Source organism: Palaemon carinicauda, chromosome 25 (genome assembly GCF_036898095.1).
Source record: "Palaemon carinicauda isolate YSFRI2023 chromosome 25, ASM3689809v2, whole genome shotgun sequence".
Classification (NCBI taxonomy): Eukaryota; Metazoa; Arthropoda; class Malacostraca; order Decapoda; family Palaemonidae; genus Palaemon; species Palaemon carinicauda.
In genome coordinates this window covers 1,272,566-1,296,410 of record NC_090749.1, presented here as the reverse complement: position 1 = coordinate 1,296,410, position 23,845 = coordinate 1,272,566, and the positions used below count along the sequence as shown (strand labels likewise).

At 45.0% G+C, this 23,845-nt stretch overlaps 1 protein-coding gene across 1 annotated transcript in view; it reads right to left on the bottom strand.

The window, feature by feature from the left end:
• The window catches only part of LOC137618635 (zinc finger protein 107-like), a 599,534-nt gene that overhangs the window by 106,189 nt on the left and 469,500 nt on the right, over positions 1-23,845 (bottom strand). Inside the window, exon 2 of the mRNA XM_068348758.1 lies at positions 6,408-8,533. Within this exon, the coding sequence (XP_068204859.1) occupies positions 6,408-8,313 (1,906 nt within the window). The 5' untranslated portion in view covers positions 8,314-8,533. The remainder of the gene's footprint in view (positions 1-6,407; positions 8,534-23,845) is intronic.

Below are 23,845 nucleotides of genomic sequence, written 5' to 3'. Positions count from 1 at the left end.
AGGAAGCCATGGTTCCGTGTCGAGAGTCTAGAGCTATAGGCTGCTCTGATGAGTGGCCAGACAGGGCAGGATTCAAGGCCTATGCTACAGCTCTGACTAGGGCACTGAACCATGGCTGCTGAATGACTGAAGCACTGTCAGACAGATCCCCTGAAGGGAAAGGGACCGAAGGTTCCCTACGAGGAGTTATCGTAATAGGTGGGCCGCCTTAGAAGAAGGAAATTTCGGGATCCTGAACCCCTCTGCTGAAGCCTGTTCCCCTTTTCCCCATGGGCTTGCTGAAATGCGTTTGCAGGGAGGGGAAGGAGGCGATGATGACCTGGCCGGGTGTAGTTCTGTGCCCGTGCCTGTTGGCGAACGCGCGCGTGCGTGGGCGAAAGTTGGCGCGCAGGTGAGAGCTGGCGCATGGGTGTGAGTTGGCTTGTGCGCGCGAATGAGTGGTGGCGTGCAGGCAAGTGTTGGGCGCGCATGTCCTGGTGCATGCACGCGGGAGAGACCTGGCACGCAAGAGAGCACTGGTGCTTAGGAGAGCGCTGGCGCGCAGGTGAGCACTGGATCACGAGTGTTGGTTGCACGCGCGTAGGAAAGCACTGGCGCGCAGGAGCTCGCTGACGTATAGGCGAGTAGAAGCGCGAGGGAGCACGCTGGTGCGCAGGAGAGAGTTGATGAGCAGGAGAGCGCTGGTGCGCAGGAGAGTGCTAGCGCGCAGGAAAGTGCTGACGCGTAGGTGAGCGCTGGCACGCAGGAGAGCGCTGATGTGCAGGAGAGCGCTGGCACGTAGGCGCAGTGCGCGCAGATCGTGGGCGCGCAGGAGAGCGCAGGCGCGTACGCTCATGTTGCAGCTGCCGTCTATGAGGGCGAGCAGGTGAAGGGGGGCGCCGAAGCGTTGTAGAGTGCTGACGAGCAGGCTGTTGTTGACTAGCTGCTGGTGAACACTGATGTCTTGCAGGAGGTTGGCGAGCTGAAGGGCGATGGCGCGTAGCTGCTCACTTCGGTAGGGCCTCAAAAGGCTTTACTGGGAACAGGAATGGTGATGGAAGGTTGGCAGGTCTGATGGAGGGTAGGTCTGGAACTGGGATGTGCCCTTTGGAAGGGCGAGCATCCACCGATGGAGATCGCGAACGATCTGCAGAGAGGTCCAAGACCGAAGTTGGAGGACTAGTAGCAGGTCCAGACACGGTTGAAGGTCAAGGGCCAGAAGATGACTGCAGCGGAGGCTCCTCTCCAGGTGAAGGCTGCGACAACAAAGCAGAAGAGCCGAAGAGGGGCCTTTTCAACGATGGTGAAGGGAGACCTCTAAGGCGAGGTGGAGGGCAAGCTTTTCGATGAAGATGCCTTCTAGGGGACGTTGGATCAGCAAGCTGACCGTACGCCGCAGCAGTCCTCCGAAGAGGAGTCTCTATGAGTGAACTCCTCCGTGGGGGAAGAAATACTCACAGGAGAGACAGATGTTGGACTTAGTTTCCCCCTCGAAAGATGATCAGGAATGGGGGAAACTAAGTCGGCAGCAATCGCTGGAGAGTCTGGAGGGGTAGAGGAGTCGGATGAGATCATAGGTGACACCTCTGACACCACAACGTCGACAAGAGTCAGAGGATCTACCTCAGACGGTGACGATGACTGCTGCACAGTAGCACCCTTGCGGATGATCTGCAGCAATGCGTCCTTGGAGGGCGGACCTGAGAGCCCCAAGGATGACGAAACCTGTAACAAAGGAGTTAGTGACAAGGCCTAACCCGGGGGGAGAGGTGGAGCCACTTCGCTAGGGGAAGCAACACCATCTCTCGAGGACCGGGGTTGGCCGACATTAAATTGGTCTACGCTACTACTCGACAGTCTCTTACCGAACGAGTAGGAGCTTCAGAGGATGGTCAGGAGACGGAAGAAGAGGCCATGGGTTTTCCTCCCTTCGAAGAGAAACATCCCCCTTAGACCTCAGGCTTCTTCCGCCATCGCCCAAACCTCTCCCACTGGGAGGAAGACCACTCCCTACACTCATTACACTTATTATCACTATCACACCGTTGACCTCTGCACGTGGGACAAAGGGTGTGAGATCTGTCTCCACCGCCGACATGAATGTTCCACAGGGCTGGCCGGTGAGTCCAGGGCAGGTGCGCATGGTTGCAGAAGTCAACTCACAATCACACACTAGAAAAAGAAAAAGCAAAAACAGATTAATGGCAGTCCAAAGCGAAGGATGAAGAGCGACAACGTCCGTTTACTATCCGAACAACAAGCAAAGTGAGCTAAATCACAGGTGTGTGATTGGGAGCGGTAGCAAACAACCCTCCCCTACCCACCGCTAACTAGCGGCGTGGGTAGTTAACCCTCGCTAAACTTTAATGGCTCGTCATTTCAGCTATGCCGAAAGTAATATCCCTAATAAATAGCGTGGTTTGTATCCCAGTTACGGAACAAACTAATAATAATGGTGATGATGATGATGATGATAGGATGGCTCTGGAGTTTAGGCCTATGCTACTGGCTTTGTAAGTCTTCGTCTTTTCCTGCGCTGATGGCTTTTTAATTTTTCTCCTTCATTGTATCATTTGGCCATCTATAAACAGTTGTTTCGTTGATGTTAAGAAGTTTGGTTATATCAATTTTTTATAAAGAATCTGGTGAAATACGCTTAACTAGAGTTACAGTTATTCGGTAGCTGTTAGACAGCTCTAACCATATTTAACAGATGAACTGCTTGTGAGAGTGCCACCGTGAGACTGCCGCTTGATGTTCGGTTAGACCCCACCACAACTACATCTCCGATGTTCTTTACGTTAAATACATAACTATGGTGGCTAAGAAGTCAAGATACATTAAGTATTTTTTTTTATTTCTATCAAAATAAAAGATTATTGGTTTAATTTTTCTATAATTATCTAACAATTTTAATAAAAAAATAGCATAAATTCTCTAAAATCATGCATAATGAACTGTATCTTTTATTTAGCAAAGTTTCAAAATGCTTCGTCCTGGGAACCTAGTCTCATTAGAAATGCGAAGAATGTGACAGTTGCCAGTTAGTGACTTTCGAACGAAAATCACTGAATTCAGGTATCACCAGTTTTGCTGTACAGTATACTGTACAACAAAGGAAGAACATAACTAGTTAACAAGAGATGACAACATCACAAATTAACTGAACATCACCAAGGAAACACGGAAGATCTCATTCAGTCGAACATGTTTTTCTTGCTTGATCAAAATTCCATTCAACTTGATTGTGAATGTCACATAAAGAATAATTTTCAAAGGAACAGACTCAATTCCAGTTAATTAAACTAATAAGAGAGAGTACAACTACAGTCCAGCAAGTTTGGAAATTTGATCACTTTGTAACATCGTTCTCTCCTTTTCAAAAGAACACGACTTCCCCAATTCCTTACAATTTTTTTCTGTCACAAATTTTCATGTGCCTTTCCATGTGTTTTCAAGGTAAATGCCATATCAGAGAGACTGCACTTAAAAGGTTTCTCCCTTTGTCTTAATACCTTAATTGGTTTTACTTTACATTAGTGATGCAATGGACCCCAATCTGTGGTCTATGGTTGCACCTCTGTACTCCACTAGCCTTGTATACGAGGCCTCTTTTTAAGATGGTCACGGTTCCCTTGATGGCAGCAATCTGCACAACATTCAGGGTTGGGCAACTTGGTATCGCCTGAAGGTAATGTCTTAGGTTTTTCTTCACAAGTCCTGTTGCCCCCCCCCCCCACCCCCACACACACCCATCACAGGTATTATTCCTATTTCTTTCAGTTCCCAAGTATTTTTCAGATCATTCTTAAATTTCTTGATATTTTATTTTCTGCCTCTCAGCTCTATTGAGGCATAAATCACTGAGTACTGTCACATCTATAATCTTTGCTGTTTTTCCTTCTTCATTCCAGATCACAATATCAGGTCTTATAGCACATCCTTCTATACATCTTCCTGTCGGAATTATCTCATCATAAAAGATGGTAATGTATCTGTTGGAGGTAGCTGGATTAGTCATCTTTGTATTTTTATGTTTGGAATTATTATCTGGCCCTCAGAGTGTTTAGGACATGTGGTGGTCTTCCACTTAACCATCTAGGCTAACAAGAATGATCCTATTTCCTCACTGATATTATATAATTCCAGACATTTAAGTATCCAGGGGTGTGGCACGCTGTCAAATGCCTTCTTATAGTCTATCCAAGCCATATTGAGGTTCCTTTACCTTTTCTCACAGTCTCCTAATATTGTTTTGTTAATTAGCAATTGATCTTTGGTTCCAAGTTTGTTTCTTATACATCCCTTTTGTTCTTTTTCCATATATTTGTCTTGATTTAGGTGTTCATAGATCTCATCTGCTATGACTCCTGCGAGCTATTTGTAGGCTGTTGGTAGACAGCAGATGGGCCTATATTTGTTGGGGAGTTTGTTCTGAGCTCTTGGGAAGGAGTGGTGTTTTCCGTTGTGAGCCATTCTGATGATTCTTCTTCTCCTTGTATCATTCTTGAAAAGACTTGCTCATGGTGTTGGCGTAGTGCTGTGATCCTTTTTAGCCAGAAATTTGGAATCTTGTCTACTCCTGGAGTCTTAAAATTATTATCTTCTCTGATTTTTCTGGCTAACTTTTCCGTGGTGAACCTTAAAGGGGGCATTTGTTGTTTCTGGCTGTTCTCCTGTCTAATGGTGTCAATCCATGAAGTCTCTTGGTGTTGTCTCTGGTCTTTAAACAGTGGTTTCCAAAACCTCTCCAGATCTTCCATGCTCGGTGGTGTTCGTACCTCAACTGTTTCTTTTACCCCATTTTTATACACAATTTTTTGGATTTTTACCAACCTGCCTGTATATCTGTTTTGCTTTCATCTTATGTTCTTTGTTTCTTATTTGTGCGGCTAGGGCCTTTACTTTGGCTTGGTGTTCTGCTAGTTTTCCGCTCGTTTGTATCGATTCCATAATTTTTTCTTTAATTTTCTTATTTTCTTCAGCAGGTTTTGAGAGTGATTTTGCTCTTTCATATACATGGACATTTGCAAAATCTCTGCCCTTAACTGGTTTATTTTATCATATTATTTCTTCTTCCATATTGGCTCTACAATTCTTTTCTTTGGCTGGATTACTCCTGGTATGATCTTACTTTGTATGTACCAGACTGCACCATAATTGATATGGCTGATTTCTGTCAGACTTACTCCTGCCAGGACCATTCTAGCAAGTCTTGTGTTGACTTTATTCACCCAGGCTTTTAGTTCTTAATTTTCTTCAGCTTGATCAGCTTAGGTCGATCTTCCATTAATATTGTTTTGATTTCTTCAATTTTATTGGCCAGTTCCTCTTCTAATTCCTGTTGTTCTGGGTCAAGCTCTGTTTTGATGTTTCTTGGTCGCCTAGGTAGAGTGTGGCTTCCATTTCTTCTTGGTTCTGGTGATGCCGTCCTCACTTGTCTTTCTTGCCTTAGGGTTGTGGTGCTCTAAGGTGCTGGTGGTAATGGTCTTTGCTGGACTTGATCTGTATTTTCCACAGTATTCCTCTATGGGGCATTTGTTGTTTTTTACCTTGTCTTAAACATCCTCCCTCATCTTTTAAATTTCGGCTTCATTAAAGTTTATGTGCAATGATATTAAATTTCTGGGGGGTGAGGTTTAATCTTGATATACCAATCTTATTTGGGCAGTGATGATGGAATATTCTCTGCCCCTTGTTACATCCTTCTCTTTGTCTGGTAAACTTTACTTTGGCAAACTACATTGCCCATATCAATACCCATTCCTCATTTCTGTCCCCTCTAATTTTTATATATTCTTGTTGTTCACTTGCCTCTCTTCATAGTTACTCTTTGCTTTAGCCTCAGCTTCTTTTTTATATTTTATATTTCTTCTTCAGGGAGATATTTTGGAATATTTGAAAGTAATAGTCCCGTATTGGTGGCAGCAATTTTCTCAGGTGGTAAATTGGAATCTAATTTTTTCCTCGAATGCTTGGTTTCTTTGTCTGCCCCACCCCTCATACCTTGAGTAGGTGAAGCAGTATAGAAGTACTCTTTCTTCTCCGCAAGGGATCATTTAACACTTTGAAATAGTCTTATTTTCCTTTTGGTTCTTTGACTTGATGGTTGCTGGGGCCCAGGATCAGGACTTTTCTGATCTGGTGGGGATCCCTGCTGGGTGCTCGATGCACAGATTGAAGTTGCACCATCGCTCTCAACAACCCGCCTAGTGCAGGGACAAGTTTTATTCTGGTCGGTACCTTTCAAGCATCTTTGCTCATTGCTTGACATCTTTTTATTTGAGTTCCTCATTGTCCCCAGCTTCTTATCTTATTCGAAGCTGCCCTCACCTTAATTATTCATAGTGAGGGGGTGCCCCCATTCACAACCTGAGGGATGCGCTGGATGACCCGAGTGTGAATTTTATTATGAAGTGTGAGAGTACCTCTCTGAGAAAATGTTTTGTCACAGACACTGCACTTAAATGGCTTCTCCCCAGTGTGAATTCTATGATGCTCAGTGAGATGAGCTCTCTGAGAAAATGCTTTGCCACAGAAACTGCACTTAAATGGCTTCTCCCCAGTGTGAATTCTATGATGCTTTGTGAGATAAGCTCTCTGAGAAAATGCTTTGTCACAGAAACTACACTTAAATGCCTTCTCCCCAGTGTGAATACTATGATGCTTTGTGAGAGTAGTTCTAAGAGAAAATGCTTTGTCACAGAAACTGCACTTAAATGGCTTCTCCCCAGTATGAATTCTATGATGCTCTGTGAGAATACTTTTTTTAGAAAATGCTTTGTCACAGAAACTGCACTTAAATGGCTTCTCCCCAGTGTGAATTCTATGATGCTTTGTGAGATAAGCTCTCTGAGAAAATGCTTTGTCACAGAAACTACACTTAAATGCCTTCTCCCCAGTGTGAATACTATGATGCTTTGTGAGAGTAGTTCTAAGAGAAAATGCTTTGTCACAGAAACTGCACTTAAATGGCTTCTCCCCAGTATGAATTCCATGATGCTCTGTGAGAATACTTTTTTTAGAAAATGCTTTGTCACAGAAACTGCACCTAAATGGCGTCTCCCCAGTGTGAATTCTATGATGCTGTGTGAGATTACATTTATGAGAAAATGCTTTGTCACAGAAACTGCACTTAAATGGCTTCTCCCCAGTGTGAATTCTATGATGCTCAGTGAGATTATATTTTTTAGTAAATGCTTTGCCACAGATATTGCACTTGAATGGCGTCTCCCCAGTATGAATTCTAAGATGCTTAGTGAGATAATTTTTTTGAGTAAATGCTTTGTCACAAATATTGCACTTAAATGGCTTCTCCCCAGTGTGAATTCTACGATGCTTTGTGAGAATACATTTTTGAGAAAATGCTTTTTCACAGAAACTGCACTTAAATGGCTTCTCCTCAGTATGAGTTATATGATGCTGTGTGAGATTATATTTTCTAGAAAATGCTTTATCACAGACATTGCACGTAAATGGCTTCTCCCCAATATGAATTCTATGATGCTTTGTAAAATGTTGTTTCTGAGAAAATGCTTTGTTACAGAAATTGCACTTAAATGGCTTCTCCCCAGTGTGAATTCTATGATGCTGTGAGAGATTACTTTTATGAGAAAATGCTTTGTCATATTCACTACACTTGAATGACTTCCTCCTGATGTGAGTTTGATAATGTGCATTAAGATCAACTTCCTTAGAAAATGTTTTGTCACATTCTCTGCATCTGAACTGGCCTCCAGTGTGAATTAGCTTGTGAGTGTTGGGGGGTTTAACTACTCCAATAAATTGTTTCTCATAATTCCCACACACAAATGACTTCTCTCTCATATCATCAGCGTGAGTTTTAAAATCAATTTCTTGACAAAGAGGTTTTTCACAGCCACTGTTTTCGATCTGCTCCTCCTTATTCTGTAAACCTTCTTTCCCTCTTCCTCTTCCCTTTCCTTTGTCCTCTTCCCTTTTAGATTCCAACTGTATGCCACATTCCTCTTTCACACCTGTCTTTACACTCTTCTCCTCCTCCTCTTTATTGACTTCCCTTTTGCTGATTTGTAAATCCTCCTCACTCTCTGATGCATCAGAGTCGAAAGAATATTTCATGTCACCTTTGGTTGACTCAAATATTTCTGGCTCTGCTTCAAATTCTGGCTCTGCTTTGAATTCCATGTCTGGATCCATGAAAAGAGAGTCATCATCAAAGAGTCCAACACTGTCCATAAAATCATCATTTTCCAACTTGACTGCAGAGCGTGAAAAGGAATCTTCAATTTCGCTTTTTATTGAAATTTCTGATGATTCAGAGTTTTTCATCCTCTCCCTATTACTGGATGACATCCTCTTCAATATTATCTCCAAGAGTGTCCAAAGATAAAATTAATAGTAAACTTCCAATTCTTACTGAATGAATCTACACAGACCTTTCTTCTTTTTTCCCATTCCTGTATCTCTTCTTCTTCTTACTTTTTCCCAGTCCTGTATCTTTTGCAGATATCTTCGATAGTTTACACAATCTTGTAACAAGAGGTGGATGATTATTTCCTTTGAGATGAAAATTCTGAAATAATAAGAGAACAACTATCATTGGAAAAGGGGAAGATGAAAATGTTTTCTGAAATAAAATGACAATTTTCTAAACTAAAATAACCAAATTTTTAAGGTAATTTGTATTTTTTCCGATCCATACAAACCTGAGTCCTTTATTTGGGGAGACTCGCTGATTAGATGGCTGGGAGGTTCTGTAACTTCCTTGGAACTGTTCCAGTCCTGATCTGTGGAGAAGCAAAGAAAGACCACTATTGCCCCCTATCTGTTTCTAATAAGAGAAAGTCATAGGCCCTGGGTCATACATGAATATTACCGTCCCATATAAAGAAAATTCGTAATCCCTACAGGGAACGTCAGCAAGAATCACATACCAAGTATAAGAATAATGGGTTGGTAGGGTCGCGAGGTAGCTGTTAGGTACTACCAGAAGGGCAAGGTGAGTATAAGTGCCTTTATTCAACAAGATAACGAGCTTATATACAAACGGTTGAGGGCAACCATGGCACAAAAATTAAAAAAATTTGAAACATGCAATGGTAAACGTAAACAGGTTTTTCTATTTGTGGGAGAGTGCGAAAGCTAAAAAAAACAAAAAAAAAAAAAAAAAACAATAGCATTACAGCTTATGAGAGTGTATGAAATAAGTGCAGTACATAACTCACCCCCTAAAAAATACATACATGTGAAATAAAGTGCTCTGTTCAAGAGAGATGAACGGTAAGCAGGAAATAGGCAGGTTTTAGACCATTAATGAAGATCAAGTCTTCTTTGCCATAAATGGTAATTTAAAAAGCCTTTGGTTTGCGATGGACAATGAGGAAAGGGCCCTTGAAAGGGGGTGTCAGCAGTGGTTTGCTAGTGTTGGTGCACACGAAGATATGTATTCTCGTGTTTAAATCTTTCGGTATGTGTTGCCTTGCTGGGGGCTTGTACGTCTGGCGGCAAGGTGTAAATTTTCCCACAACGTGAGGTAAGCGCTGGAGATTGTCGGAGGAGGTTGCAGCCGGAAATCATTTAGCATGGATGACCAACATTGAGGGTGTCCTTAGGAATGGCCCTTAATCCCAGGAGGACCAGGGAAGTTGAGTAAACCAATTGGAGCCATTGCAGAGGGGCATCAGTATTATTATTATAAATATTATTATTATCATCATCATTATTAGCTAAGCTACAACCCTATTTGGAAAAGCAGGATGCTATAAGCCAAAGGACTCCAACAGGGAAAACTAGCCCAGTGAGGAAAGGAAATAAGGACATAAATAATATATGACAAGTAATACAAAATTAAAATAAAATATTTTAAGAACAGTAACAACATTAAAACAATAGAATATTTTAAGATAGAAACAACATTGAAAGAGATCTTTCATATCTAGAAATTATAAAAACAGGCTTATGTCAGCCTGCTCAACATAAAAACATTTGCTGCAAGTTTGAACTTTTAAAGTTCTACTGATTCAACTCTCCGATCAGGTGGATCATTCAGCAAATTAGTCATAGCTGGAATAAAACTTCTAGAATACTATGTAGCATTGAAACTCATGATGGAGAAGCCCTGACTATTAGAGTTAACTGCATACCTAGTATTACGAACAGGGTGGTATTGTCCAGGAAGATCTGAATGTAAAGAATGGTCAGAATTATGAAAAATCTTATGCAACATGCCTAACCAACTAATCAAAACACAGGAGAACAAAATGCAAAACAAGGTAGATTCAAAGAATTAAAACACTTCTTCAGAATAGACTGACCATTGAAAATCTTAAAAGACTTTCTCAATAAACCAATATTTTGTGTAACAGAAGAAGAGACAGACCTAATGTGTTTCTCAGAAGTAATTCTTCTGATACTCATACAAGCCCTACGCGATTCATCAGGGATTATAATTTTGGCAAAGCTGAAAGTAGCTATAAGACTTTTAGTGAGGTGGAGCTACCCCACTGCTAGTTAGCAGGGGGTAAGCAGGATAGCCAGCCACCCCGCTCACACACACACACCTATGTTGTCTAGTCACTTTTTACTTTTGGGTCAGCAAGACAAGACAAGCGTCTCTTTCCTCTCCAATTGTTTCTTCTAACCTTTGACTTACTTTGTTTTTGTTCTATTTCCTTATTACACGATTCCAAGTATTTCTGTTTTCTACAGCACTCTCTACCTCTGCTTCTTTGTTCTAATGCTACGGCGAAGGAACAAGGCAGGGGTAAACTGGGTGCCTTCGGTCATTCCAGTGGGGGGAAGGATTCCTTCGAGGTGATTTGAGGAGGGGAAACCTAGATCTGGGAGACCTAGATTGCAGATGTCCCGTAGTAAAAGGCTACCACCTATCTCCTCGAGGAAACACCTGATCCCCATAGAGACAGGTGCCATATAAACTCACCCTTGGAAGTAGGGTGAGAGGAGTTGGGTGCAGACCTGGTCGCGTGCCCTCTCGTCTCGCTGGGCGCCCAGTACGCCTAAACGACACTCCACTAGGTTGCGATCTTAGGAGTAATGTTTGCCTACGACTTAAAATGTGAGACGAGTAACATGTGAGCCCCTCCCTCTTGCTTGACTTGCTTAGAAATTAAGATTGTAATTTTTAGTTAATAAACCAGATTTGAGACTTGAGATAAATTTCTATTCCACTGATGGAAGAAGATTAACTGTGACTTGCTCTGTGTCCCTTACTCACCAAGTGTGTTGGTAATTTACAAGTGATTCATTGTTATGTACAAATTATGAGCATTTTACAGTAAACTGTTCTAGTAATTTGAAAGTCAGCGAGAGACTAATATTTCCTCTGTTATGTAATTAGAGAGATTCAGAGTTCTGTTGGTGATTTACTTGAAGAGATACATATATTCACTTTGAAGAAGATTTCTCCTCACGTTTCTGTGAAAATTAACTTAGACAATAAGTCCTCTTTACGATGTAAAAGTCGTCTAATTTTCTGCCTCCCATCATCTATTAATTAACTGCCATAAACCTAGTGATAACTCTTCTCTTTCAAAGGTTTCTTCGAAGCAGATGAAACCCAACACTTCTTCCGCTTCCTGACCTTCCTCCGAAGCTCCCATTTAACCAATGGTCAATCTTGGTCCTTGAGAGATGGTGCTGCCTCCCCTAGTGAGGTGGGCCCGGCTCTCGCCCCGAGGGAAGCAGTGTCTCTTTCTCCGCTTTTACGGGTTTAGCCTTCTTTGGGGTTGCCCGGTCCTGCCTCCAAGGAAGCGCTGCTGCAGTTACTTCACTCAGGTGCTGAGATACAGCGATCATCAGCTTCAGATGTCCACCCCTTGTCTATGGTCGACATGATGGTGTCAGAGGCCTTGTCTGTTGCCCTGATGAGGCTTCTTTTGATTACTCTGCCGTTGCTGCCGAGGACTGTGATTATACCCCTGACTAACATCCTTGGGGGGGGGGAGAGCCAAGTTCAAGGCACATCTCTCCTACGAGTGTTCCCCTTTTTCATTCGCGTCAAGAGTCTCTCATAGAGACTCCTCTTCGGAGGCCTGCTGACGGTAGGCTTGCTGATCCCCGGATGCTGAGGGACGTCATCGCAGCAGGGTACTTCGCCATGCTCGTCCTTCGCTACACCTTCAGAGTGCCCATTCACCTTCGGTCGAGACGTCTTTTTGGTAAGTCTTCTCCGCAGCCCTCCTCTTCGGAGGATTCTGCTCAGCTTGCCCCTTATGGTTCCCGACCCTCACCTGGCTCTGGACTCATCTTCTCTTGAACGAACTGTGGTTCGTTCTTCTTCTGCAAGGGATTGTTCGCAATTTCCTCAGGAGTATGTGCTCCCTTCTTAGGGGCACATCCCATCACCTAAATGCCAAGCAGAGGTTTGCCGACCATCTTCACGCTGTTCACCTGCTTGCCAAGCCACTGTGCAGCGATCTCCATCTCGCACCTGTGCAGGTTCGACGTCTAGACTCCCGCCGACCTGCAGCTCGTGAATTGCCTGCCTAGCCAACAGCTCGTGAATTGCCGACAGCTTGTCAATTGCCTGTCCAGCCGACAGCTCATGAATCCCCTGTCCAGCCGACGACTCGTGAATCACCAGCTCATCAATCGCTTGCTCAACTGCCATCTCGCAAATTGCCTGCTCGCCAGCGTCGGGACCTTCCAGCTGTTAGCCATCCACCTGTTCGACAGTGTTCGCCCAAGCGTCAAGCACCTGCCAAGCGTTCTCCCGCTTGTCAGGCCTCCTCATTGAGGCATGCGCCTCACGAACTGCCCACTCACCAATCGCCAATTCACCGCGCAGTAGACCATCATTGCTCGTCTGCTGACCCAAGAATTTTTCAGACTTCTCTTAAGCCCTGTTCGCCTCGGTAATCGTTGGTTCATCTCCAGCCCTCTCATCGGAGTGCGGCAGTTGTTCCCATGGTTTCGTGGCAACGCTCGTCGATGCGTCATCGCTCACCGGCTCGTCAACACCCATCGACGACACACCAGCTTCAGGCAGCTCGTCAGCGATCGCCAGGCTCTCCAGCACGGCACTAAGCGGTTATTCAGCCACTGCCGACCACCCAGTGGTTAGCCATGAAGGTGAGTAACCAACATCAGGCAAGAGAGGAACACCGACCATCATATCCTCCAAGTAACAGGAAGGTAAGACCCTTTCAAGATATCACAGTTCACCTTCGCCCCATTCCCCTCCCTGCAAATGCATAACAGCTCGACCTCCGGGGAAGGAGGAAGAGGGTAAGTTTCAGGGCTTTAAAATCCCGAGAATTCCAGAAAAATGAAGGAACCTGTGTCATTGCTCCCTCTTTCATCGGGGATGAGGACTCCTCGAAAGAACCCTTGAACTCTTTCCCTTCTGGGGAGCTGTTGGATAGCGCATTCATGAGCAAACAGCCATTTTTCAGCGCCTTAGTCAGGGCCGTTAACTCAGGCCGTTTCTCTAAATTCAAGGCAACAAAATGCAGCTGCATTTCCCCTGAAAAGGAAGAGAGGGGTTTCCAACAAGTTACCGTTGTCCAGAGTCAAGCTGACGCCTAAGAGAGGTACGAGGTTAGAGGTCTTCTCAGAGAAGCCATCTCCGCCTCTACCCAGCGATGCCTCCTTTTCCCATCTGGGAGGTACTCACAGGGAGGAGTCATTGTCGAACTCTCCCCAACTGTTCCCGTCGGAGGAAGCTCTCAAAGAAGACTCTTTCGGCTGATCCTGTAGAGGTTTTTTGTCCTCTCCCCGCAAAGGTCATCCCACCCAAAAGGGAGTCAAAGAATTCCAAGACAGCTCCCAAGTCTTCTTCTAGAATTCAAAGGCCCACAGAGGGAGGGGGTCAGGAGCCTATTCAGCCTTCCAGGTATCGACAGCAACCCACCTGGGACGAGAACCCGGCAGTGGATGACGAGAACATTGCTGCCATTCCATCTTCAAACAATGACCAGAGAGAGTCAGAGCATGCCTTCTGGTAGGTTCTGGCTTGTGTGAGGGCCCTCAATGGGTTGTTAGACCCAGAGATGGCCCCTCAGGAAGGCAAGGATACGGTCCTGGACCGTATCTTGGGCACCCTGAGTCCTCCAAAGTCTAGTGTGGCTCTGCCCTGGTCGCAGGGATTGAGGGGTGCTCCGCGTAAGGTTGCCTCCCAGCTTGCCGACTTCTCTACGTCGTATCGTTCAAGCTCGTCTGCCAAACTCCTCCTATCTTCGGGTGTCCACCAGAGGAAGTACTATGAGATCTTGGATGAACCATGCTCGACATTACCTCTCTGTCACTCTTTTGAAGAGCTGACTAGGGGAGTCACTCTTGAGGTGGTCTCTTCTTGTCAGGATACGTTCTCGGCATCAGAGATCTTGAACCAGGAGAAGGTTGCGAAGTACGCCATGTAGGCAACGTCGTGGCTGGATCTTTGGTTAGGATCTGTGGGAATCCTGACATGGACCAAAGATTTTTCTAAGGCAGGTACCAGGAAGGCTATGGAGGCCTTCCTTCTCTCAGGCACCCACACCATTGAGTTTCTGGCCCACAAGGTTGTGAACCTATCGCCCAATACCATCTTGAAATGAAGGGATGCGGTGGCCGAGAGATTCCACCAACAGGTCCCTAATGCCGAGATCGCCAGGCTCCGGAACTCCTCTCTGGAGGATTCCTCACTGTTCGAGCCAAAAGACATCGAGCAGACTGCGGAAAGGTGGAGGAAATCCAACCAGGACTCCTTCCTACTTAGGGCCCTGACATAGTGGCCCCATAAACTACCAACTCCACTGAAGCCCAACCAATTGAAAGCCTCTACCAGCAAGACGGCAGCAAAAGATAAGATGGTGTCTAAAAAGCCTTTTCCTGTCAAGGACAAGAAAGGCACAAAGTCCTCCCGCAGAGGCAAACAGCAGAGAGGTGGCGGCAGAAGACTTAAGCTCTAAGAAAGGCGATCCCCCAGCTTGTCCACCTGTGGGGGGATACCTACAGAGCTGTTGGATCAGGTGGATACAGCTCGGGACCGAACCCTGGATGGTCTCCGTGATTTACTCAAGGTATCGTGTCCCGTTCATTTCATTTCTCCCTCCTCTGAAAAAGAATTCAGTGCTAGTAAGGTCCTTTGCAATGAGATCAGCATAGGGGCTAGACCTTCGGGAAAAAGTCCAGACCCTGTTGGAGAAGGGCGCTCTCCAGGAGGTCCTCGACAGGTACCCAGGCTTCTTCAGTCCACTCTTTCTTGTGAAAAAGGCATCTGGAGGCTGGAGACCAGTCATCGACCTCTCGGCTCTGAACAAGTTTGTCAAACAGACTTCGTTCATCATGGATACGGCAGACATGGTCAGACAACGGTAAGACCAAAGGACTTCATGTGTACACTGGATCTAAAGGATGCATACTTCCAGATCCCAATCCATCCATCTTCAAGGAAGTATCTATGGTTCAACATCGACAACAAAATATACCACTTCAAGGTGCTGTGCTTCAGTCTTTCCACAGCACCTCAGATCTTCATAAGAGTGTTTGCCGTAGTGTCTTCTTGGGCACACAGGATCCTCCGTTACCTGGATGACTGGCCGATCTTAGCGCATACAGTGGCACCCCTACTTCAGCACCGAACAAACTTCTGAGGCTTTGCCAAGATCTGGCGGATCGTAGTAAACCTCGAGAAGTCATCCCTGCTTCCCACTTAAAATACTGGTATACCTGGGCATGATTCTAGACACCAAACTACACAAAGCCTTCCCATCAGACGACAGGGTAGTGAGGCTAGGAAAGGTCGAAAGAAATTTTCTCAGACGAGAAGAATTCCCAGCCCAGAGGTGGCTATGTCTCCTCGGACACCTGTCATCCTTGGACCGTCTGGTTCCCAACGGTCACCTCAAGATATGATTCCTCTGGTGGCAACTGACGTCCAATTGGAATCAGGCCTTAGATTCCCCGGACACTCTGATCCCCATGGGACCAGAGGAAAGGACAGACCTCGGATGGTGGCTGGCAGACAAGAATCTGCTGAAGAGTGTCGACCTTCTCATCCTTTCACCCGATTTGATGCAGTTTTCGGACGAATCAAAGGAAGGGAGGGGGCCCACGGGCTGCACCACACAGCCTCAGGCCTCTGGTCAGTACGAAAAGTACCTTTACATAAATCTCCTTGAGATGAAGGCCGTATACCTGGCCCTTCAAGAGTTCTACCAGTTCTTGGTGGGTCCCTCGTTGGTGGTGATGAGCAACAACACCACGGTAATGGCTTACATAAAAAAGAAAGGAGGTACTTTCTGACAGCCCCTATCCCATCTAGTAGTAGAAATACTGAGATGGGTGTAAGTCCACTCGGTCTCACTATCAGATCGCATTATGCCCGGCAAGAGGAATGTTCTCGCCGACAATCTGAGCAGGGCATCGCAGATATTGGGTTCCGAATGATCTTTGGATTATCTAGTAGCCAACAAAGTCCTGACTTTGTGGGGTTTACCAACTGTGGACCTGTTCGCAACGTCCCTGAACTTCAGGCTACCGCTGTACTACTCCTCGGATCCGGACCCCAAGGCTTTCTGGCAAGATGCGTTCCAATAGCGGTGGGACAACATCGACGTCTATGCATTCCCACTGTTTTGTCTGATAAGATGAGTACTCAACAAGGACAGAACATCAGTCAACCTGTCTATGACTCACATAGCTCCACTATGGCATCATGCACAGTGGTTCCCAGAATTTCTGCAACTCCTGACGGACCTGCCGAAAGAGCTTCCCCCATGACACGATCTACTCAGACAACTAAAGGCCAACATTTTCCACCAGAGAGTAGCTTTGCTGTCTTCACACCTGGAGACTATCCAGCATCTCCTCATGCAGAGAGGATTTTTGCAACAGGTTGCAAAGTATAGATAAAACATACTGTGCAAGAGACAACACATAAGAAGTTGTGTCCTATTTCAAGAAAATGCGTAGTGGCGTACGCAACGAGTCGTCTGAACGAAAACACCGAAAATGACAAATTCGGAGATAATTTGTATTTTTCCTAATAATACAAACCTTTAGCTATTTATTAGGGGTACTAGTTTCGGTGAAGCTGAAATGACGAGCCATTAAAATTTAGCGAGGGTTAACTACCCATCGCGCTAGTTATAGGGGGGGCGGTAGCTTACTACTCCTCCTACTCACACATCTGTGATTAAGCTCACTTTGCTTGGAGGTAGCACTTCAAGTGTGATAGGGTTGGCAAGTTAGTTTGTATAAATAGCTAAAGGTTTGTATTGTTAGAAAAGTACGAGTTATATCCGAATTTGTCATTTGTTCTGTAACTGGAATACGAACCAACGCTATTTATTAGGGGTGACTCACCAATTAGGAGGGTGGATGTACCTGCCAAACTGGCTTTTTGGCTACCCGGGGGCTCCTTATTCTGAATAGGTAAGTATCAAAAATAAGGAGTCCTTACACCTCGGTAAACCATGCTATGGAAGGTCTGTGGCCTACGCAAAATATGAGTTGAGATAAGTAGTGTAACTCTCAAAGTAAAAGTTATTCTGAGTCCTTGTGGGAAAAACTACTGGACCAAAACTTTCCCAATACCACCTCGGGACATGGGACACAACAGTGTTGACACAATACTAGGAACACAAAGGAACATGGTTTACCTGCAGTGGTTGAGGCCAGCTTATGCAGAGAACCCAGGCTGCTGATTTCCTCATGAGAGGGGAGGGTGAAGAAAAAAAAAAGTCAGTCATTCCCTTTCATTCGCGCAGACTAAAGCCAGGTAACGGTACCCTCAACCTTCTGCTACTTGTCCAATAAGGAGCTTGAGGTATTCAACCGGTTGTTGTGCAGCCACCACAGGGCCGATAGAGATCATATCAAGTTCCCGTAGATCACGTCTTGCAGGTAAAGGGCTGTGAAAGTCGTCTGGTGCATTCACACCCTGGCTTATAGAACCTACGTCACTCAGTAATCTGCTTTGACGGCCAGAGGCGTTACTATGCCCCTGATGTCATAGGTTGACATGTTGTAGGAGGATCTGGATTCAGAGCGTAATTAATGACTCTGTGAATCCAACAGAGATGGTGTTCTTGGTGATCCTCCTATTGTCTCTCCAGGTGCTGACAACAAGCGAAGGCACCTAAGTGGGCTGTTGCCATTCTCCTGAGATAGAGCCTCAAACCTCTCCCTGAGTACAGTAACAGATGATCTGGATCATCAGTTACAGAGCAGAGACTCCTTGTTCGGAAGGGGTTGAATCTAAGGTCCGTCACCTCTGGAAACTGCGTCTTGGCAACAAACTTAGGGACGAAACTGAACGTTGCCTCTCACCTTCTCCTTGAATGGGCGATGTCAAATGAGAGACCATGAAGTTCATTGACCCGTTTGGCCGCGGTCAAAGTGAGTAGGAACAGTGTCTTTTAAGCCAGGTGGAGATCTGTTGCCTGGTGTAGTGGTTCGTAGGGAGGTCTCCTTAGAGACCGGAGAACTCGAACCATGTTCTGAGGGGGAGGTCTCATTTCCGACTGATGAAAGGCAAATTTGTAAGTCCATACGAGATAGGAAAGATCTAGCAACAAGGGGATATCCCTTCCTTTCAGTTTTGAAGGCAATGCTCAAGGTTGAGTGATCGTCTTTCACTGTCGAAACTGAAAGGAGTCTTTCCTCATGCAAAACTCGAGGAATCCGTTATTGCTGGAATAGCGGCATTGAATGGAGAGATACGCTTTTCCATGACACCAATCACAGAAGACATACTTTGCCTGGTAGACTGTTGCTGAGGATTTCCTGATATCCAGACAACCTCTTCGCAACTTGTTGCGAAAAACCTTTCTGAGTCAAGAGGTGCTGGGTAGTCTCGAGGAGTGCAGTCATAGCAAAGCTATAGCTTGTGGTGGATGTCGAAGCGCAGTTGTCTGAGTAGATCATGTTGTGGAGGGAGTTATCCTGGAGGCTCCGTCAGGAGCTGCAGAGGGTACGGAAACCATTCTGCATGATACCACAGTCGAGCTTTGAGAGTCATTGAGAGGTTGACCAATGTTCCGACCTTGTTGAGTACCCCTCTCATCAGACAGAAAGGGGAAAGACGTAAACATGGTTGTTGTCCCCACCGTTGTCAGAATGCATCTTGCCCGAGAGCCTAGGGGTCTAGGGCTGGGGAGCACCGGGAGCCTGAAGTTCAGGGTCGTTACGAGCAGATCAACAGTTGGAGAACTCCACAAAGTCAGGACTTTATAGGCTACTAGGTGATCCAAAGACCATTCCGTACACATTATCCGAGAAGCTCAGCTCAGATTGTCGGCGAGCACATTCCTCTAGTCTGGAATGAAGCGGGTAGATAGCAGTACTGAGCGGACTTTGGCCCATCCTAGTATTTCTACTGCTAGATGGAATAGAGGCTGCGAGCAAGTTCCTCCTTGCTTGTTGATGTGAGCCACTACTGTGGTGTTGTCGCTCATCATACTACTGAGTGGTTCGCCAGGAACTGAGGGGACTGTTGAAGAACCAGAAAGACTGCCTTCATCTCTAATAAGATTTATGTGAAAGTACTTTTTGGGCTCGAACCATGTCGTCCAGATGGAAGTTCCTTAAAAGCATATTCTATTTGGGATATTTTTGCGAGTGATATACCAGAGAAATTTTACCTTAGAGTTATCAAAGGAGTTCTCACCTCTGGAGTGAATATCTCGAGAGATATCGTGTATAAATCAGGGACGTGTTCATAACAAGCCATGGTTATCCTTCCCCAAATAGAGTTAACCAAGTCTCGAAGGATAAGGGATGGGGTAGGATATGTGGGTGAGAGAGCCGCTACAACTCACGATCTTAATGTGCTACAACTAACACGTTTCCTATCGTATCATTCCCTTTCGCAGACGCCATCTTTGACGATCGCTTTGAGTTTTTCTGCCTGTTTTCTTAGCTTCTTGAGGGATTTACGATCATGGATGCGTCCTCTTCTTCCTCATTGATAAAGTTGAGTACCCTTTTCTTGTGTGTTGGAGAATTCTGCATCGCCACCAAATTTTTCTTCAATTTGCATGCTTTTATTGTTCAGTGGACGGCATGCGGTCGGCACTATTGCATCATGTTTCCAAATCACTCTTTTACAGTGTGGTATAATTATGGGTATCCCAACCCCTTTTTATGATGTTTCTTGTGTTTTTTTTTATCAGCACTGACTTAGGCTAGCTCCACCCTGACCGGCAGCCATGCTTGGTAAATTATCACTTGTGCACCATTACCTTCTTTCACCTAACCTTAATGGTTTTGTGAGGCTGCCCATCCTCCCATGCTGTCGACTCATCACAGCGAGGAGCTGCGGCTCTGAAGGTCCCTCTCGGAGTTGGATAGTGTTTTACAGTTGTACTAGGGTGACTGTTTTCACTTTCCACTTGACCTATATGTTTGGCGAGGTGGAACGGGTCTTGGGGACTTGTTCCCTGCGTTTACTTCTTGTTTATCCATTGGAACGTATTACCCCCTGTTCTTATGCTTCACTCTTGGTCTTTAGTAGGCTATGCCTGGTTGTAAGGACTTGTTCTCTGTGCCCTATCACTGCAAACCCCTTGGAACACTATTTCTGTTCTTATGTAGCAATTAGGCCTTCCTGTCATGCCGCCAAATTCTGAGTCGCATATCACCACACCGTTTCCCCTTACCCTTGTGCTTGTTAGTGTGTCTACCTGCTGTGGAACTTTGTTCCCATCCCTGTCTAATCCCATGGCGGATGAAGTATGCTTCGCCTCCATCCTTGGACAGGATAACTTGTAGGTTATCTTTACTAGCCCTAGGTGGGCGAGATTTTCTCCTTCCCTGGACTAAATCTCTCTGCCACCTTAGAGTGTTTTCTCTGCCCCTTCCCCTTCCTAGTTAGGCAATAACCTGACTGTACTGGGAACTATGTTCCTCTTGTCTAGTCATCTTAACCTAGCTTTTGAGTTTTCCCTCACCCGCTAGGTAGGTTAAGATTGCCTGCACAGTTCTCCCTATGGCCTAACCCTATCTAGGTGTATAAAGTTGGTACCCCTTGGGGTCCTCATCTGCCACCTTGGCAGTTGCCTGTTCTGTATCTGCAGCTTCCCTTCCTGTGCTATGTCCCTCTTGCTGCCGAGTCTCAACTCCCTTGCCTAGTTAGCCTATCTTGGCAGAAGAGTCGCCTTCTGTCTCTGCTTCCAGTCTTGTCAGTTTAAGTTCTTCTAGCAATTGCTGTGTGTTGGCTATGGGTCACTCCCTCTGCCGCCTTAGACTAGTTATCTTCTGTTTCCTATCCTCTTACATATCTGAGGAACATTGTCCTCTGGAGTTGGTCAATTGGATCCTGCCTGGTTGTCAGAAAATCCTTTGAATTTCCAATTCTCAGCATCCTGGCCGTCTTGTACGGCTCTCATTATCTTACTTGCTATACCCCCACTTTTTATAAGTTAATGATAATGATCAGATCTTGGCAGGTTCTCTTATTAGCTGCTTTTCCTTACTGTACTTCCTCTGAGTGTGGACCCTTCCCTATGGGTATGTTCACTCTCTCTGTGTCAACTTTACAATGCCTCTGCCGCTTTGTGTCGACATGCCTGGGGTATTGACAGGTCAGTCTTTATCTTGGCTACTAGGAATAGTTGCCGCCTTAACGTAGCTGCTGCCTCTTCGGGGGTAGCTGTTGCTGGTCTAGCCAGTAAGATGAGTGAACTTGCCTTCTTAGGTTGTTACAATAGACCTACTCTGGAGGTTCTGGTGTCCCTTTGATGTGAACCTTTCCTCTTTATTCCTACCACACTGTCACTAATAGTTTGCTTCATAAATCTCCATTGATTTCTGAGCTGTTTGGCAGGTGTGTTGAATATACGATAATCTTTAGCCATATTTAGGTGGTAGGTTTATTTAGGTTAGGATTCATCTTAACATTATTTTATGCATACCTTTCATATTTTTACCTAATTTAAAAAAAAAATAATTTCCAATGATGTATACTCATTGAAATTTTTCTTCTTTACAGGTCGCTGATGATATGGAGTGTTCTAAAGTCACCTGTGCCAGGCGGGTCAAGTTGCCCTGTGGCCACAAAGACCTGCCAAAAACATGCGGATTACCATGTTTCCAAGTGATCCGGTGCAATCTTGGAACCTAATAACTGTCAGGTTTGCACGGATCTCCAGAAGAGCTCTCAACAAGGTGTCCCTTATCTTCCTTACTTGGAACTGAATGAACTCCTCTTTCACAAGGCTGAGGTGACCTCTGTGTTTGGTCAACAGTTACCGACGGTTCAACTTCTGCCAGTACCAGGAGATCATGCGGATGATGAAGTTCGGGACGCTCTGAAAGTCATGAGTTTGGACACCGACAACATGTCGACAACTTCAACTGTGTCGTCAGAGAGGGAGAGGATTCTGCTGACCATGGAAGCCTTTGAAGTGTCATTGGATATACATCGGGTGAGTACAGTTCCCGGTGGCTTTTTATTTTGTTCCCCCATCCCTGCTTCTAAAGCCCCAGCTTCCACCTCCACCCCTGTTCCTATGTTAGACAATCCTTCGTTTCCTAGTAACTTGGAATTTATAGAGTTCATGAAAGGTTTCATGGGAAACCTAACTGCCAAACATGAACGTTCTCAAGCGGACTTCATGAAGAAGATAGAAGCTTTATAAAAGGTACCTGCTTCTAAGGCTCCCCCAGCTTTGAGCCTACCAGAATACACAATTAAGAACCCTTGATGTTATGGTGAGAATATGGCCTTAACTGAAGGGTACCTCCATATTGGAGAGGGTTTAGGTTCCAAGCCAATCTCGAACTTGGAATTCTTCCCATCAATCGATAGTTATCCCTAAGGAAACAATCCTTCTGGTCCATGGCAAGGCTTAATCCCTTTTGGTTAGGAAGTTAAAGACGGCCGAATTCACTAATACCCAACTTTCTGCCTTTGGAGGGAAGCAAGCCATCTTTGTACCTCCAAAGGTTACCGTCTTCCCTTTCTCCTTCTAAAAGCTTAGAGACTGTAAAGAAAGCAGTAGTGGAGGGTAGACCATTCCCAGTGCAAACCAGTCTCTCTAGCCCTTCCTTATGATTCGGACAGTTAGGAGGACAACCAACATACCTTCACTGTTGTTAAACTAGATAAAGACATCAGAGGAAAGCAGTTTAATGAGAAACTGCCTAGAATTCCCAAATCCCTATTAAAGGGAGAATTGGAAGCTAAAGAAAGACTATCTGCCTTTTTATCCTTCCATTGAGATGTTTATTGGAAACTTTTCCAAAACTGATCTCTTCCCTGTCTTGGCAAAGACTCACCTAACCTGTTTCATAGAGATCTTCATGCTTTCATCTTAGCCAGGAGAGCATGTAGATAACACGTCCTAGCTGCTATTACGATCAAGCAAACCTAGAAAACTCATCGACTCCAATATCTGGGGGAAAAACCTCTTCCCTGAGAAATTGGGTAAGGAACTCATGGACAAAGCAGCTCAGGAGAATAAGAGCCTTGTAGACAAGTGGGGTATGTCCTCTAAAAAAAGAAATTTACCCCCGTTAAGGCTCTCAAACCAAAGGCAAGAAGCCCAGAAGTCACTTTGAGGGAAGGATATCCTTTCCTGTCGCGACAGCCTCAGTTACTGCCATCCCTCAGACTGTATACGTGGTTCCCCAGCAGTATGTATCACAGTCTTCAATCTTGAACCCGGTGTATGAGAGAGCTCACCACATAGTGAAAAACTAAATATTTATAGATAGGAAAAATACAAATTATTTCAAATTTCTGTATTCTAGAATTTTTTTTATATAGTTTTATGTCTTTGTTAACTTTTTATACTTTGGTCCCTTAACATTGTGTCATTATATTCTTTTTTTTTTTGCAGCACGCCAAACTTCCTGTAGGGCTTTGGAGATACTAGCTAGAATTGCAGTCAGACAGTAAAGGAGCCTAATGCCAAACTTCCTGTAGGGCTTGGAGATA